The sequence below is a fragment of the Polyodon spathula genome, chromosome 3 (assembly GCF_017654505.1).
Source record: "Polyodon spathula isolate WHYD16114869_AA chromosome 3, ASM1765450v1, whole genome shotgun sequence".
NCBI lineage: Eukaryota > Metazoa > Chordata > Actinopteri > Acipenseriformes > Polyodontidae > Polyodon > Polyodon spathula.
Window position 1 is genome coordinate 71,161,144 of NC_054536.1, and position 18,322 is coordinate 71,179,465.

Below are 18,322 nucleotides of genomic sequence, written 5' to 3' on the forward strand. Positions count from 1 at the left end.
CTCAGCATAAACGAAACAAAGAGGTGCATGTGGATGTAGTTCCTGGTACAGTGCAGTCTCCTGCATGGAATCAAGATAGCGATATCATTTTTGTGATTTAAAAAAATAAATAAATTATGAACTTAAGGATGACTGGTGTAGATGTCTTATTACTCAAACTTCTCAGTCCTACTGTATATGATGTAGTCAGATATAGGTGTCTAACTGAAACCATTTTGACATGTAACTTTGGTGTTTAAGGGATTAAACAATTGAAATTAGTCACCAGGTCAATCTGCTTTCCAAAAAATGAGAAGGGATTGCCGTAGAGTATCATCTGCCTGCTGCTAGTTCATTTCTAAAATCTCTATAAAGTGACAGCTGCATGCAATATAAATTAATGACAAAACCGTGTGATCGCTGTTTTAGAAAAGTACTTGGAAATCCACCAGCTTCCATCCTGCTCTTTTCATTCACTAGCTGCATCTGACCACTTACAGATCATTCATTAGTTGCCTTCAGGATAATCCCCATCCCTTAGTCCAAGCTATCCACTTTAGCTCCATTATATAACTTTGCCTCATAATGACCCAGGTTCAGTGCACATAATGTATGTTTTTACATTTACAAGATAAAAACTGCCCTACTAGAATTATAATTTGTGTATCGAGGTTATGAAAATCAAGCACCAAACAGTGTATGTAATTCTTGAGTGCACTAGGGAGCCATTTACAGGATGGCAGTATTTACAGCTGCCATTGTTTAGATTAGCTGAATACAGCCCAATGTTTACAAAAAAAGTTAAAGATTAAAAGAGCCAAAACTATTTTAAGACAGTAAAATATACGTATCTCAGATGGAAAGCATTTTCACATGGAATAAGTTTGGCATCTAATATAAAAAGTTAAACTGTGGTTGAAACCCATTGAATGAAATGTTAAAGATGTGGGATATTGCAATTTGATGTCATTAATTTTAATAGGGGTGGGGTAAATTACAGTATTTTGCTCAAAACACAAATATTGTTTACTTTTACCACATGGGGGAAACAATGATTAGGCTCATGTATTAATTTTGGGTGTGGCTCTCATATTTAGTTTATTAAATATATTTAAAATGTATTTAGCAGATGTTTGGCATATCCCGCATATATTAATCTCTACAAAGCAGATCCTGTGATTGTACATTACGGCTGTTGATTTTTGTCAGCAGGGTTTTTTTTACAGCTTAAAAAAGTACGTATTAAAAATCCTTTCATCTATTTTCAATATGAAATATATTTTCCTGATTGTGTTCTGCCCTTTTGAGAATCACTGCATTCATATCATAAGAAATCAATCTGTACTAAACCATAGCTGAGATTAAGGATATCCTGCATCCTCCACATAAACTCTTATATAATACAGCAGACCACTTTGTACAGTGGATATGACTTTCAAAACAAACACCAGAAAGGAAAAGCTTTATTATTAAAACACAGCTATTACACACTATGACAGGGTGAAGGGGTGAAGTGCAGCCTTCTGACCAGTGGAGGTGTTAATTTTACTAATGTGTCTTTCCTTACCAAGATGCAACTGTAAGGGTTGAGGTGGCCATCTTTGTAAGGACAGCTACACTGATGTTTCTGGTTTTCTCCCCACCAACATGCAGATTGAAAAACATTGGACAATAGCGATTGATGGTGCGGGGCCTCAAGTATATAGGGAACTGTGTTAGCTGCTGAGAGTTATTTCGTATTAGGGGAAAGGAGGGAGAGAGTCGGGTTTACACTTTTCTGTGATCGACTACAATTGCTTGATTGTTTTTATTGTACACAGGAACCACACAAGGGACTTCTGAAAGACAGACCAATACCTGGACTCGGTCATATTTGTTAAATACTCAGCTCCATCACTCCTGCACTTCTACACACACAGAGAATCGTATACAGTACGACTTAAAAGCTGTCTTCTGTTACACAGTTCATCTGCAGGGTATCAGTCTTCATTGTATCATGTTAGTACAACACAAATGTGAATCGCGACCCTAAACAAAATTTTTAACTTTTGTGACATTCCCCTCACACACCACCAATAGACCACTGCAGGGACTGACCCCTTCTGGCCTCCCTATGACTATTATAACTTATATTATATATATATATATATATATATATATATATATATATTATATATATATATATATATATATATATATATAGACGACAGAACTTTATAACTTCTGTTTAAATTAATAATTCCTGCTTCTCTTGTCTTTGCAATAAACAAAGTGGCCATAGACATATTTTCACAAAGTTCAGTAATGACACTACTTTTTAACTTATAAATAAGCACTTCAAATAAAATACATTTGGAAAAGGGGGTGTTGTACAAGGAAACAAATAACAAAATTGACTCACTGTTTTATTTCTCGTTATTACATTCGACATAACAAAAACTAGGATTGCAACATAAAATAAAAAGAAAATGTCACTGGCTATAATGTGTTGCGTGCAAAAACTCAATGTGGTACTATATCAGTTTCATCTCCATTAATGCTGCCTGATAAACATAAATAGAATTGTAAACTCCTTTTTCAATGTCATGCCATTCAGGTCAATACCCTGTCTAACCAATACAATATGTGTGCTGAATGGAGAGACTGGTGAGAATCAAACCTAAGCATGATAATTTCACTGACTGAAAGTGGATTGTTTTATAGGCAGACACCTCATAGCCCTATATATCATCAGCAAAATGCTTCAATTTTGGAAATTGCAAGTGACGAATCCCATTTGTTTGAAATTTCCCTCACTAGTATTGGGACCATAGTAACAGTACTTGACATTAGGAAATGGCCCGATTCCCAATCAATTCAACAAAGTAACATAATAGACACACACACACACATTATATATATATATATATATATATATATATATATATATATATATATATATATATATATATATATATATATATATATATAATGTGCATATGTATACTTTTGAAAAATAAAATTTGCTTCCCCCATATTTCATGTGTGACATATGTAAGTGTCATGGACACTAAATCACTAGAACTCCTCATTCAAAAGCCCTGGTAATTAGTTTCAAACTGATACACCACTCTAATAGTGCCTAAGGGAACACATAAATGTAATCTTCGCTTGGATACTGCCAGGAAAGATTACAGCCCTAAGATCCCTGATATTTAATTATTGACCGATTCGTTTTGAATCTTCTCCTAGACAAGAACAGCTACTGTAGTTTAGACTTACCTAAAATACCCCAGGATAGCAACAGCAACCGTTAATGACACCAACGAGACAGAGTAACCCACAGTGTAAATCAAATATAGGCGGTCAAAGACTTCCTATATGGGAAGAGAGAGAGACAAAGTCAAAAACAATACTTTTTCTGTGTTCCAAACAAGCATTTGGGTATGTCATAAATATAAACAGCCAGGCCACAATCTTTCCTAAAGTAACTTTTTAAAAAAATTTTAGAGCAAGACTATTAGTATGACTATATACCCATTATTTTACAAATAATTGTGTATTATTGAATTGTCAGCATTAAGTTTAAACATAGACCAGATAATATTGTCAGCATTGCATCCAGCCGGCATCCAATGAAACAACATACCTGTTTTTAGCTTCATGCACACACCAGTACATATAAATAGAGTAGTTCTTAAGGCACCTAAGTCAGAGTTATAAAGCATAAAGGTAAGGTTTAACGTTAGGAAAACTAACTAACATGCATAAACACCTAGACCCACTCATAAATATCACTGAAAGGCAATGGTTCCCTGTATAAGGCACACATTCTTACATATTACTCATGACTCAGTTGATTATATATGTTATGCTTTTACATATAAGAACATAAGAACATAAAAAAGTTTACAAACGAGAGGAGGCCATTCGGCCCATCTTGCTTGTTTGGTTATTAGTAGCTTATTGATCCCAAAATCTCATCAAGCAGCTTCTTGAAGGATCCCAGGGTGTCAGCTTCAACAACATTACTGGGGAGTTGATTCCAGACCCTCACAATTCTCTGTGTAAAAAAGTGTCTCCTATTTTCTGTTCTGAATGCCCCTTTGTCTAATCTCCATTTGTGACCCCTGGTCCTTATGTGTATAGGATTTGATGCTCTAGATCAGAGCTGTTTTATAGTTAAAAAGTCATACTGATAATGATGGAGTCCTTCAAGAGCAATACTAGAAATGTGAATATTGTCAACATAAGCAAACAAATATTGAAACATAGTTCAGTTTGCTATAAATAGACAAAAAATATATGGGAAAATAAAAAAGATATTATCATTTAGCATGATCAATATTACAGACACAATGATGGATTATGTGATATCATAGTAAGCAGTAATACAGCATTCAAATCGATTGAAAGAGGAGACAAATCCACATATTGGGGGTCATATATTCGTTTTCGAAAGTTTTTAATATTTTGTCTGCAAGTATTTTATTCCCTGCCATGTAAGTTTTATATTAACTTAGCTTTTTTATACCTTACTGTATGTCACCATTGACCTGGGTACAACCTGAACCTGACAAAACTTCTATAAGCGGGGATATTCTGTTACTGTGTGGGTGTCCACTGTGAGGCGAGAGAGACAGAGGGTTTGTATTTGAAACAGCGCTCAGGCGTCCAGGTTTTATTAACAAACAGGCGTTGCAGTGGTTGATGGCCGCCACTAGGTTACCAGCAATGGTAACCCTACTGCAGAAGTATATATGCAAATATGTAAATAAATACAAAATACAAAACAAAACACAGTGAGAAAACAGCTACAAAACAAAAGCTGTCCAAAAAAGCATTAAGCGCTGCTCCCACTAAAAGGGAAGTCCCACACCAGGAACCTTCTCCCTACAAAAACTAAATAAACTTTGGTGGAATTAAAATCCCCTAAATGAATCCCTACCTATGTACCTATGAACCCTGTTAAACACACATTTAGCAGTGATGTAGCTCATTCTGGTTCCATACACAGTGATAAGTGTTCTCCTTTCCCTTCAGGCTTGTCACCAACACCAACAAAGAACAACGCATCACCCAACAAAGGACTGGCTATCCAGCCTTTTCAGATATTAATTGATTATCAACTATTTAATTAACACCTGGCCACCTGCTGCACATGATATTGCAATTAGGCATAGATGGGAGTCTAACCTCCCAGCTCTGCTATATATAATCAAACACAAACACATTTAATTTACAAATCACTAACAATACATTATTCACAGGGGCAGGCTTCAGCCCTGCCACAGCGGGGTACAAAAAAATGTAACGTGTAAAAACATGTAAAAATGTGTAAAAAATGTACAAAAAAAAGTAACTTTTCACATTTTTTATACCATGCATGTTTCATCATTGTATTTAAAAAATAGATACATTTGCAGCTATTTATCAAAGAGATAATTTCTTCCAGACTAAACATTTTTTGGGACGATTCCAACAATGCTGCATTCATGCAAAAGCTACTTTTTAGCTTATTTTCTAAAATCAATTTGCATTTTAATTGATCGGTTATTTTACTTAGTAATGAGATATTCTATGTGGCGGTTATTTTAGAGACTTTGTAATTACACAATACTGTTCACTATACCATTTGCTGAAGTTTGATGAGGCTCTCATTTTATTTAAATAGCCTGCGATAAATGTGTACCTTTCCTTTGGTGTAAATGCATGAGTGATTAAAGTGTTACTACTGCAGATATTTCCAAAATGTATAAATGGCAGCTTTTATTTACAGCGAAAATGCACATTTCGGTGCATACCATAATATATATATATATATATATATATATATATATATATATATATATATATATATATATATATATATATATTTACAAAATGTAATTCTTTTTGATTTTTTAAGATGGAGAAGTCATAGCAAGTTCTGTGCAACTGCCATCTGAAGACTATATAAACTGTTGTGCTTTCGATTATCGTTGGACTTGTTTTTCCACATTCATGCATCTATTAACATATACAAAATTAACTGGACTGTGTAATAGTTTGATTTAGAGTAGGGAATTATATTTGGAAGTGCACAAATATTGTGCCGATACAAACACCTATTTACATTAATAAGGATGCTGCAGATCATTTTGGATTCTTGCTGTATTGACCATCTGCTGTGCGCTCTGAAAAAAATACATCATTGTCTTTAAAGTTTAGTCTTTAAGTCCACGGCGCTTCCTGCTGTTTTGTTTATTGCATTTTCTGCTTTTTTTGCACCTGCTGGCAGGACTGATAAAGTGCAGGTGATTCAGTGGTAGTCAGAACAAACAGGATTGCAAAGCTGCAAAAATTTTACGCTATCACACTGCGACAGTCTTGTGCAGGTGAATAGCTGGTTTTGGCTACCACTGTATTTACAAACAGTACATAGGATCACATACAAAACAGTTTAATGTGGTTTTCAGTATCTGAAAGAATATTGATGGACACACACATTTTCAAAACCTTATACAAAATTGTGCCTCAGTTTGGAAGGTGTTTTCAGTTGCCTATCTCACATCTAGTCATGTGCTTCACAAAGCTACAGTAAGACATTTAAAGTGTAATTCAAATTTTTTCTCCAAAAATGCTTTTCATGCTTTCCATTAAAATCATATGACAGTGGGACCTTCCATCTCAGCCTGCCCCACTTTATAGACAGGGAGTAGGCTGGGATGGCAGAGATGAAAAGTCATATTGTCACAGGACTTGAATGGAATGAGCAAGGCTGTTCAGTCTGTCAAAACAAGTGCAAAGCCAGATAAAAGCTAACTTAGAGACAAAATGATAAAAACTCAATATTGGAGTTTTGGCAAGAGGATCACAAGTTGAAACCTTGTTGTTCTCTTTGTGTGTCTTTCCTTCATCTCATGTAACACCCAAAAGGCATTTACTTGATTCTATCATATGCAGCTCTAAGGGCCAAATCAATGAGGTAGACTGGTTCTAACAAAGTGGCCAGGCAGTGCATTATGTGTATATAATGTCCTAAAGAAATGTACTGTACATATGAATCAACGGTAGACTTTATTGACAAAGCATTTTTGTGAACCAAGTACTTTATTTGATGAAAATGAGAAGCACATATGTGATAATAAGAGGTTATCACTCTGTCAAGCTGTTCAATATTTTTTCACGTCCGTATATTTTGCTGTTTTGTAACACACACATACATAATGTAGAATGTACAGTATTGCAATAATGAAGCTGCATATGTTTTTTTACTTTTTAATGGTGAAAATCCTTGACAGGTACACTATTACAGTCAATCAACAGATTTGTTGATTGACTGTTAGGAGTTCAACTCCAATCAATTTCAGCAATCTTAGCACTCACCCATCAATGGTGGACCGCATTTAATTTTCAATGTCAGGGAAATCTTTCATTATCACAATCAGTTCTAACTGTGATGCCTGGAATGTCAAGCTTTTTTTAAAGGAAATCTAATTTGCGTTGAATCCCTGCTAGATTATTATTGACTACATTGCAAAACAAGTACAGAAATTAAGGAGAAAACTTGCACCAGCCAAGGTTGTGTATTCATTATGTGACTGTGGCAATGTCCCCTGCCCCTGTGCGTATGTTTTATGTTGTATGTGGTGTGTTTCATGTTGTTTGTTACATGCGTATATAGTGGTGTTTGGAACCCATGGCGATACAACCAGCCATCGCTGTCGTGTCCCCTCTGCGAACAGAAGCATCAGTTTGCAGACTGTCCCTTCTGCCATTATGAGGAGGAGGGGTGGAAAGAAGTCCTCGGAACATCCAGCAACCCAGAGAGAGGAGACAGAGGAGATGATCGACTGGCTGACAGACCCGGATTGGAATGGGGAGGACCTCCCGATGGTGGTTGACCGGCTGTGGGCCAGAGATGGGGAGCATTGGGAACGCTGGGAATGAAAACACAACCCAGCGTCCTTCTCAGACATGGCAGCCGTGGGGATCAACTACTTGGCTGCTGAGATGGGACTGCCACAACAGATTAACTTTCAAGCGGGAGGAGCCACGCCTATCTGCACCTTTATATGGTTAGAGGGATACTGCCTGGAGCTCCCACCTCCGCCAGAAGAAAGAGACTACCTGCAGCTCCCACTGTCACCACAAGAGGAAGGACCAGCCACTGCCAGAGTGGCCAACCCCAGCACCCAGCACTGGTCCTGCTGCCACCTCCCATGGGTCCGCACCTGCCATTGCCTTAGGAGGGTCTGCTGCTGCCATCGCCTTCAGAGGAACTGCTCCTGCCCTGTCACGCACTGCCTGGGGTTGCCTGTTCTGCACCATCTGGGGCTGCCGAGCCTGCAACACCTAGGGCTGCCAAGCCTGCAATGTGTGGCAGTGTGCTCTGCCCCTGTGCGTATTTTGTGTTGTCTGTTAACATTCCTCCGTCCGGGGGAGCAACCATCAACAAAAGGTACTAAAACCAAAACTCATCTAGGACAACTGAAATCTGCTGGAGACTGGAAAATGCTGGACAACGGCTTATTTTCCCACCTGACATTGCCATCACTGTCCTTCCACCTGATATTGTCTTGTGATCTGGAGCAGCACGCCTTGTTCACCTGGTAGAGTTAACAGTGCCATGGGAGGATGCTGTGGATGAGGCGTATGAAAGGAAGAAACTTCGGTACACTCAACAAGCTGCTGATGTGGAACAGTGAAGATGGAGAGTCCAGGTTTACCCAGTAGAGGTGGGTTGTCGAGGATTTGTGGCACACTCCACAACCTGGTTTCTCAGAGACATTGGATTCAGTGGTCAAGAGTTGGTCAAGTGAAGAACTTATCTGAAGGAGCAGAAAGGAGCAGCAACTGGCTCTGGTTGAGATGAAAAGATTCTGGTTGGGGACCTCAAGCACAGTAGAAAGAAAGCAACATTGATGTAAAGGAAGGTAAGTAAGCTGGGCTTAGCTGAGTGGGGGACGGAGGGCGGTGATGCTGGGACACCAGAATCACTGTCGAGCCCTCTTAGGGTATAGTGGGCTAGTTGACAAAACACCAAGGATTGAGGTGCCCACTTGAAGACCCCAGAGAAGTGCCCTATTCAGCTCAGTCCAGACGGTTGTCATGCTGATGCACTAGGGAGACTGCACTGTGGTTGATCCGTGGAGCCTGCATTGCAGCCGTTATTTGTGCTGATGTGCCAGGGAGGCAAAATAGGCTGATCCCTGGAGCCAGCATTACACTTCAGCCATCAACACTATGCAGAAGGATATCTACATAATCAAATGGAAGGAAACACAGGTGGATCATATGTGTTTACAGTAAAAGAAGCTATGTCTTAGTTGGTGCTGAGTTCAATATCAGCATTGTGGTGGGCATAGAACATATTGTTCATCATTCGGTGGCACCACCTGTGAAGTTGCATTGCTCTGCAGTGAATAACTTTTCCACAGCAGCATAGTGTCCTGACTGTAACCACCCAGAACTGTAATATTATCTTCATGTACAAAATAATGTTATAAGAATATAAAAAGTCAAATCAGAACTAGATTGTCTCTGACAGATTGGGCACGTGCGAAGTCAACCAATCATGTTGGCCCCATTAGTCTTACCTTCTCATGGTTCTGGTTGTAGTGAGTGAGGAACTTGGCACACTCTGTATAATTTGCCCAAGTCCTGTTGTTTCTTGGGGCAAGCTCCCAGCTACCATTCATGTCACACCGCCGATAGGCATGACCTGACAGAAAAATGAGAACAAGAAAACAACTTTTATGTACTCTGGATTAAGTTTGTGAATCTGGATCAAAGCACAATCAGGAGTTATTCCAATCTGCAATGGCTAAAGCTTGCAACTTTCCGAAGTCTAAATCAGCTACATGTCAATTTGCAAATACAGGTTCTTTCCAGTGTTCTTTCAATGAAAACTCTTCCTCACCTCAGTTTAATAATATTTTGTGTACAGAGCTGCACTGTGTGCTGAAGTCAACTAATATTTTCCCTCTCTAGTTGTTGTGCTTTTTATTCTATATCTTAGCTCAGATATAAAAATACACAATGAAAATAAAAATATTCAAGACGCATTTTACTTTTGGAATTTCGTAAAAGACAATTGTATCTTCATGCTGCCTGTAAGCAATTATGGATTCATTTCTTTCAGTTTAGGGGCCATTTTAAAAACATGTCCCGTCTCAGTGTCTCTGAGATTATGGGAGCTTTAGATTTACAACAGTACATCAGGGTGGTGCTTATACTGTTGAGCTATGGCCAAACACAGATGTTCATGAAAAACGGGACAACTAGCCAAAACCGGGACAAAAGTAAGGTTTTACAAAATTTGTGGGGACACCAGGACATGTTACCTAAAAAGGGGACTGTCTGGGAAAATCTGGACGTTGGTGACTTTAGTCATTGTGGTGCATAAAACAGTAAAAACACTTTTCAGGTTAAAGCTCAGGGCACTGGTTGTCTTGTTAAATTGAAGCACTGCTTCAGGACAACTTGGAAATTCTTCATTTACCAACATATCAGTTTAGAAAAAGCAGAACCTTCAACATAAAATAGACTGCTTACCAGGAATAATGTATTAGAACAAGAACAAAGAGACATGAAGTAAACCAACTAAGACTCACTGTATTTGAAAATGTTAATATAAACCACTTGTGGTCAGATAATTGGAGTCATCTGATAACAGTGCATGTGCATGTGTTTTACAGATGAGGTATGACTATTTTAGGTCTGTCAACTCAATACAAATTAATGGGTCTGTGTTAGAGGATAGGCTTTGCACATGGGTGCACACTGAAATGTGTGTGTTTTGTGACTGCCTTTGCACAGCCACCTGCTAAATAATTGTTTTATTGTTTAATTAGAAAAATGTGAATTGTGGCCAGGTGGTGATTGAATGTTTATTAATTACCCCTGGCCACTCGTTATAAAAAAGACAATTACATGTTTGTTTGGAGAGCACCTGGAAAGAGAACGGCTGAGAGCAGCAGGTTGTGATTTATACCCTGCCCTGGGGTAGCTGAGTCTGGGTTTGCTGTTTCTGCCATTGACCAGACCAGAGAGCTGCAAGTTAAAGTGCGTTTCTCACACTTTTATTATATACTGCAATTAAATGGTTTAATCAAAACACAAATACACAAAACGGCACCCAAGCTACAGCTATCACGGTATGTGAATTTGAGCACAATTTAAATTAGTACTATATATATATATATATATATATATATATATATATATATATATATATAGATATATATATCTATATATCGTGTCACAGATGCTGACATATGAACTTTATCGGCTTGGTGCATGTATGCCAAATTGCTACTGTACAGTACAGTCATATTTTGATTGCAAATTACTTCATGCATAAACAAACATATAAGATAGCTGACCCAGGCTGTTCGGTACAATATTTATCTAATAAGTTGCGCCAGCGCAAATACACAATGACATGCAAAAAACAGACTTAGGTCTTTAATAAAAAATTTAAAAAAATGTAATAATTTATTTTGTAAAAAGCTGTTATAATTAACTTTAACCTGGTTGGGAAAGCAAGTTTCAAAAGAAATAGGAACTAGTGCTTAGTCATCCCACGCACACATTCCTTGCTATGTTCCATTTTAGTGTAAAGATTTCTCATGGTGAGCTAGTCTTATGACATGGTTTTCGTTATTTTTTAATGGATACAATTTTAGGCTAATAAATGATCAAGCAACATGAGTATTGTAATCTTCATTATGAAATCAGTGGTTTATGGAAAAGTATGTTTGGAGCCACACACTATTTTTGCAGAACGCTAAACAAACGTAAGGAGTGTATTTAAAACAAAACTAAACCAGTGAGAGTAAACAGGTGATTTTGTGGAATAAAATTGCTGTGGACACTTTTTGAAGAATGGATTAAAAAATGTAATTTCCTTTGGCTTAGCAGAACGTTCATGCAGTTGATCTGTCAGTGCAGTCAGCCTTACCTTTATGATTGAAGTCATAAATGTACTCGGGGCATGGAGTTGAGACAGTCTTGCCAGCCAGGCTTTCAGGCCAACAAACAATGCCATCCCACTCAGGCAGACAGAGGCCATCTGAAAGTAAAATTAAACGCACACAAAAAAAGAGTTTAGGCTACTGGTATGAAATCACTCTTAGCATTTAACAGCAGCAGAAATACTGAAGAAAATAAGGTTTCAAAGAAATAGGCTAGTCCATTGAGGTTAACTGTTCAAATCTGTGAAATAACTTTGTGACATTATCTGATTTGACTATTCACTTTAACTTTTTGTTCATGATCAATATTACTGTTGTATTCTCCACCTCCTCAAGTACCAACAGGGAATAGGAATGCTTTAAATATCCAGGGACACATTTAGATTCCACTTCATTGACTCAAATGTAAAATAGCTCCAGGGCAATGTGTTTCTTGTATTAATTGACAGAGTACATAGGGTCCTGTTGAATGAGCTGGCAACTGGATTTTTTAAGATAAATTAGATATCATTAAATAATATAGAAAAAATGGAAAAGGAGCAGATGTGTGCATGGGATGCTGTTCAGTCAGAATAACTGAATATGAGTGCATGCAATCTGAACAAATACATATCCTACATTGAGGAAATTTCATTTTTGGTCAGATTCAAGTGCATGTGGGGTGGCTGGTGCACATCCCAGTGCATAATAATTTAAATGATTCAGATTAACTGTACAGCTGTAACAATAATAATAATAATAATAATAATAATAATAATAATAATAATAATATGACTACTACTACGACTATGACTACTACAACAACTAATAATAATAATAATAATAATAATAATAATAATAATAATAATAATAATCTGCTCAAATATTACCAGTGAGTCACTAAAAAGGACCTTCAAAGACATAACACAAAACATAGTATTCACTATTAAAAATATACAGCAGATGAGAAGTGTGCAAGATTGCAACAGCGATAGAAAGTGCCTTTTTTTTTAAAAGAAGCAATCATAAGGAATCGTAAGGAATTAAGATATTTGACAAAATGAACCCTTGTCACCATTTTGAATGATGCTTTGCTTCACTAAACTCTGAATTTTACTACTTTACTGCTCTCCTGCTGAATCCATTATTCTAATCACAGACTTCAGTAGTTGAAGAAAAACAACACCACATATAGTTAATAAATAAAGCTGAATTATGGTGAAGTGTAAGATTACAAGTATCATCACATATGATCTTCTGCTATTGTTCATATGAGCTTTTCAAATTCTGGTTGTTTTCTTTTTTGTTTTGTTTGTTTCTTTCTACAGATTGCTCTTTGAGAGTCTGAAATATCCACATATAAATGTATGGAAATCTATTTTACAACAGCCGGCAACAAATAATCAGCTATTAGCTGCATAAACAATAAACCATACATAGCCTAGTTTCACAGTTCCATTCTATTTGCAATGTTTGAATACTGTTTGCCACAAAAACCTCATAATCTTAATCATCCTGTTGCACAAGAGCAGCTCTCAATTCAGCATCAAAACAATCTCTATAAACACCTTTAATCATCTGATTGCGTCAGGTGAAGCCAGACCTGCCTCTAAAACAAATGGAGGATTTTGTCTTTTGTGCCGTTATCGAGGCTGTCAAAACAACCAAGGTCCTAATGCACTCATGTTCCAGTGTGGGACATACATTTCATCATAGTGGCAGACTGGCAATCACTACAAACAAATCCCAAACAAGTGGTACACTATGCCATGGTGTTGCATAATTGTGCAACGTGGTACAAGCAAGGTGTCCATCAAATAGCTTATGGAATTTCTGTGCTAGATTAGCAGTTTCAATTACTGAACATCAGTTAAGACAGCAATGGTATTTTGAGAGGGGAGGCATGCCTTGATTTAGTCTTTTCAAATAACGAAGACAGAATAACTAAAACAGAGGTCAGAGAACCACTAGCAAACTCAGACCACAACATGGTCTCATTTGAAGTGTTTTTTAAAACCCCAAAAGTAATGACTAAAGCTAAACTTTACAATTTTAGAAAAGCAAACTATGAAGGTATGAAACAGAGACTAACAGAAGTAGACTGGAGTAAAATAGAGAAAACACCCACAGAAGTAGGATGGTTATTCTTCAAAAATGTAGTACTAGAGGCGCAAAACAATTACATCCCTAAAGTAGACAAATCTAAATGTAAAATTAAATTGCCAAAATGGTTTAATAGATCAATTAAAAAAAATATTCAGCGAAAAAAAGGCACTTTACAGAGCATTAAAAAAGGACCAAAAAGAAAGTACGCAGAAAGAGTACACGGAACTGCAAACGCAAGTCAAAAAGGAAGTTAGAAAGGCCAAGAGAGAAATAGAAATGAACATTGCTAAGGGAGCTAAAACCAATTTCAAAATGTTTTTTCCAATATTACAACAGCAAGAGAACATTCAAAGAGGAGATTTAATGTTTAAGAGATACAAATGACAAAATCGTAGATGAAGAAAAAAAATAGCAAATATATTAAATGATTACTTTTCACAAGTTTTTACAAAGGAAGATACTGACAACATGCCCCACATGTCATCCAGTTCCCATCCAGTTTTACATAACTTTAGCATAACTGAGGCAGAGGTGTTAAAGGGACTAGGAGTTCTTAAAATAAACAAATCCTCTGGGCTGGATGAGATCCTCCCAGTAGTACTCAAAGAAATGAAGGAAGTTATTTACAAACCACTAACCAAGAATATGCAGCAGTCTCTTGACACAGGGGTGGTTCCGACAGACTGGTAAATTGCAAACGTAATACCGATCCACAAAAAGGGAAACAAAACTGAACCAGGTAACTACAGACCAGTAAGCCTGACTTCTATTATATGGAAACTTATGGAAACTATAATAAGATCCAAAATGGAAAATTACCTATATGGTAACAGGGTCCTGGGAGACAGTCAACATGGTTTTAGGAAAGGGAGATCGTGTCTAACTAACTTGCTTGATTTTTTTGAGGATGCAACATTGATAATGGATAATTGCAAAGCATATGACATGGTTTATTTAGATTTCCAAAAAGCTTTTGAGAAAGTCCCGCACAAAAGATTAATTCTCAAAGTGAATGCAGTTGGGATTCAAGGAAACACACGTACATGGATTAGGGAGTGGTTAACATGTAGAAAACAAAAAGTACTGATTAGAGGAAAAACCTCAGAATGGAGTGTAGTAACCAGTGGTGTACCACAGGGATCAGTATTAGGTCCTCTGCTATTCCTAATCTACATTAATGATTTAGATTCTGGTATAGTAAGCAAACTTAAAGTTAAATTTGCAGACGACACAAAAGTAGGAGGAGTGGCAAACACTGTTGTAACAGCAAAGGTCATTCAAAATGATCTAGACAAGATTCAGAACTGGGCAGACACATGGCAAATGACATTTAATAGAGAAAAGTGTAAGGTACTGGATGCAGGAAATAAAAATGTACATTATAAATATCATATGGGAGATACTGAAATTGGAGAAGGAATCTATGAAAAAGACCTAGGAGTTTTTGTTGACTCAGAAATGTCTTCATCTAGACAATGTGGGGAAGCTATAAAAAAAAGGCTAACAAGATGCTCGGATACATTGTGAAAAGTGTTGAATTTAAATCAAGGGAAGTAATGTTAAAACTGTACAATGCACTAGTAAGACCTCATCTTGAATATTGTGTGCAGTTCTGGTCACCTCGCTATAAAAAAGATATTATTAGACCAGAATTATTCCGGGCTTAAAAGGCATGTCATATGCAGACAAGCTAAAAGAATTGAATCTGTTCAGTATTGAACAAAGAAGACTACGTGGTGACCTAAATCAAGCATTCAGAATTCTAAAAGGTATTGACAGTGTCGACCCAAGGGACTTTTTCAGCCTGAAAAAAAAGAAACAAGGACCAGGGGTCACAAATGGAGATTAGACAAAGGGACATTCAGAACAGAAAATAGGAGGCACTTTTTTACACAGAGAATTCTGAGGGTATAGAATCAACTCCCCAGTAATGTTATTGAAGCTGACACCCTGGGATCCTTCAAGAAGCTGCTTGATGAGATTCTGGGATCAATAAGCTACTAACAACCAAACGATCAAGATGGGCCGAATGGCCTCCCCTAGTTTGTAAACTTTCTTATGTTCTTATGTTCTTAACCAAGAAAGTCTTTGTGGACAGCAGAGATAGATTCCCCTGTGTCCAAGGTTGAATGTACTGCTTGATTCCTAAGTTGCACATAGACTGTAAATGGAATGTTCCAGAATTCTTGGGATACCAGGTCTTGCATATGACCAACAACTAAGTGGTCAAAAGTATGTCAATGTACATGTGGGTTTTACAGGTGACTGGAAAGAGGAGCACCTCTGTATGTTTTCTTCCCCCTCTGAAGTTTCCCCATGGTAACTAGAATGCGTATGTAGCTATTCACCTGATGGAACTGAAGGAGGCTTTTTCAGTTCAACTGGTGCGGGGGTGGTGAATCTTGAGCAGACACAGGTGGTAGCAGTTGAATTCTTTGTCACAATATGGTCTGTTTAATGGCTCTGAAACCCATGCAATGCATGTTCACACAGAAGCAAACCTAAGTGATGGAGATGCCATAGTTCGTTACAGTGTATTTCTCCATTACAAGTTTGTGGATGTGTCACAAAGACGGCCGGAGTGGGTGACGTCAGACCAGAAGCAGGAAATAAAATGACAGAAAGGTGGAGTTTGGTGGAGCTGAGCAAATGCTTTCGCTCAGCATTTAATAAATAAACAGAACAGAAAACAAACGGTTGTAACAAACACAAACAGGACACGGCACATTTGCCAAAATAAAGAGACAAACAAAAATGGACTAACACTACACAAAACAGGGTGAGCAGATATTTTAACTATTATTCTTACAATTTATCACTATTACCTCCGTCTCCAATCCCGTTCTCCACTCACCAAACACACAACCCCGAGTGGGTGAAAACATGCAGCTTTTATGCAGCTGTACCAAGACTCGATTGCTAATCAATCATTCAATTGGAGTTGCAGTACAACTGCATGTGAATTAATAAAGTGCAATTCCCCGTGCTCACATATTATTACTTTTTACTTGCACGTGAAGTGCTGTGCAATCCTCGTGCCTAAATACAAATATACATTTTAAACACTCGTGTTACACAGACCCATTTATATCCTGTGTACCAATGACTATACACCAACATTAACACACAACAGATAACACAAAATACATACAGGGGTGGGCACTTTGCCACAGGATGATAGCCACCTGTTTAAGCTCCATCATAGGCCTCTTTGTGAATTCTTCAATTATATGCTCCTACCAAGGTGGACAATGATTCATATGGTCTCTAGATTCTATCCAAAATGCCTCTCTAAATCCTTTGCTGGTTGTCTGTCGATAAAAAAAAGCTTGTTGAAACCGGTCACAAAACTGACACCAAGATTTCAAATGCCACCCCAATTTGGAATGTCCAATCATTATTTCCCCTCACAGTAGCAATTCCCCACACAGCTCAGGAGACCTGAAGGTTCAGTGGGTGTTCTCCGATCCTTCCTCTTTTACACCCAAGAACTCAAGAGTAGATGTCAGCCAGCTACCAACCTGTGGAGGACAAAGGCCAGCTTTGAATGGTGGCAGCTTTGGGATCACTGGGAACCTGACTAGCAGGGTTTGCTGTAACGTGATGAGGAAAAACAGTCCCTGCCAATTTTTCCTCCATAAAGCTGGGTTTACATCTGAGCAATCAGTTGCGCAACTTAGTTGCATGCAACCAAGTCATTTATATACTGTATGGACGTCCCTGCAACCAGTTGCAAGCAGTTGCTTGAAGTAGAGCCGGGCTCTGCTTTCCAAGCAACCTCCTGAGTGGCTTCTGTAGACACAGGCGATCAAGTGGTAATTTGCGAACTTTGATTGGTTCTTATAATGTTGATTGCACAGCTTGCATATCTTTTCACAAAGAAGTGCTAATTAAAAAAATATCAGCAGTAATATTAAACTGGGGAGAAGAGACCCTCAAGCATTTAGTAGAGTTACCGCAGGAGTGAAGCGCTAGGAAAATTAACGACAAGTCTTGGTGTAAAAAAACATTACGAGACATAGCTATACAGGAGAGAGTGCAGCAACTCTGCTTAATCGAGCCATGTGTCGAGCCATTCACGTCGCACTGTCTCTACAAGCGAAGCAAAATAAATTGAACAAACAAGAAGCAGCGGTGCTTCCCTGGACGATATATACAAATCAGGCCACCTGCAAAAAAACAGACTCCAACCTGGTGACTATTATTATGTGTATACCAAAGTATATGTTATAATATTGTTATTAAATTGTAAAGTTTGTTCTACAGTTATGTATAAAGTAACAATTGTATATTGTAACTCTCTCACTAAACTACTGCCA

General features: G+C 37.6%; 1 protein-coding gene across 1 annotated transcript in view; it reads right to left on the reverse strand.

The window, feature by feature from the left end:
* Positions 1 to 18,322, reverse strand: part of LOC121309315 (parathyroid hormone/parathyroid hormone-related peptide receptor-like) — a 131,072-nt gene that overhangs the window by 33,371 nt on the left and 79,379 nt on the right. Inside the window, exons 3-6 of the mRNA XM_041242193.1 lie at positions 11,906 to 12,016; positions 9,540 to 9,664; positions 3,241 to 3,335; positions 1 to 60 (exon numbers count right to left, since the gene is read on the reverse strand). The exon at positions 1 to 60 is cut by the window's left edge and continues 127 nt beyond it. Coding sequence (XP_041098127.1) covers positions 1 to 60; positions 3,241 to 3,335; positions 9,540 to 9,664; positions 11,906 to 12,016 — 391 coding nt within the window. The remainder of the gene's footprint in view (positions 61 to 3,240; positions 3,336 to 9,539; positions 9,665 to 11,905; positions 12,017 to 18,322) is intronic.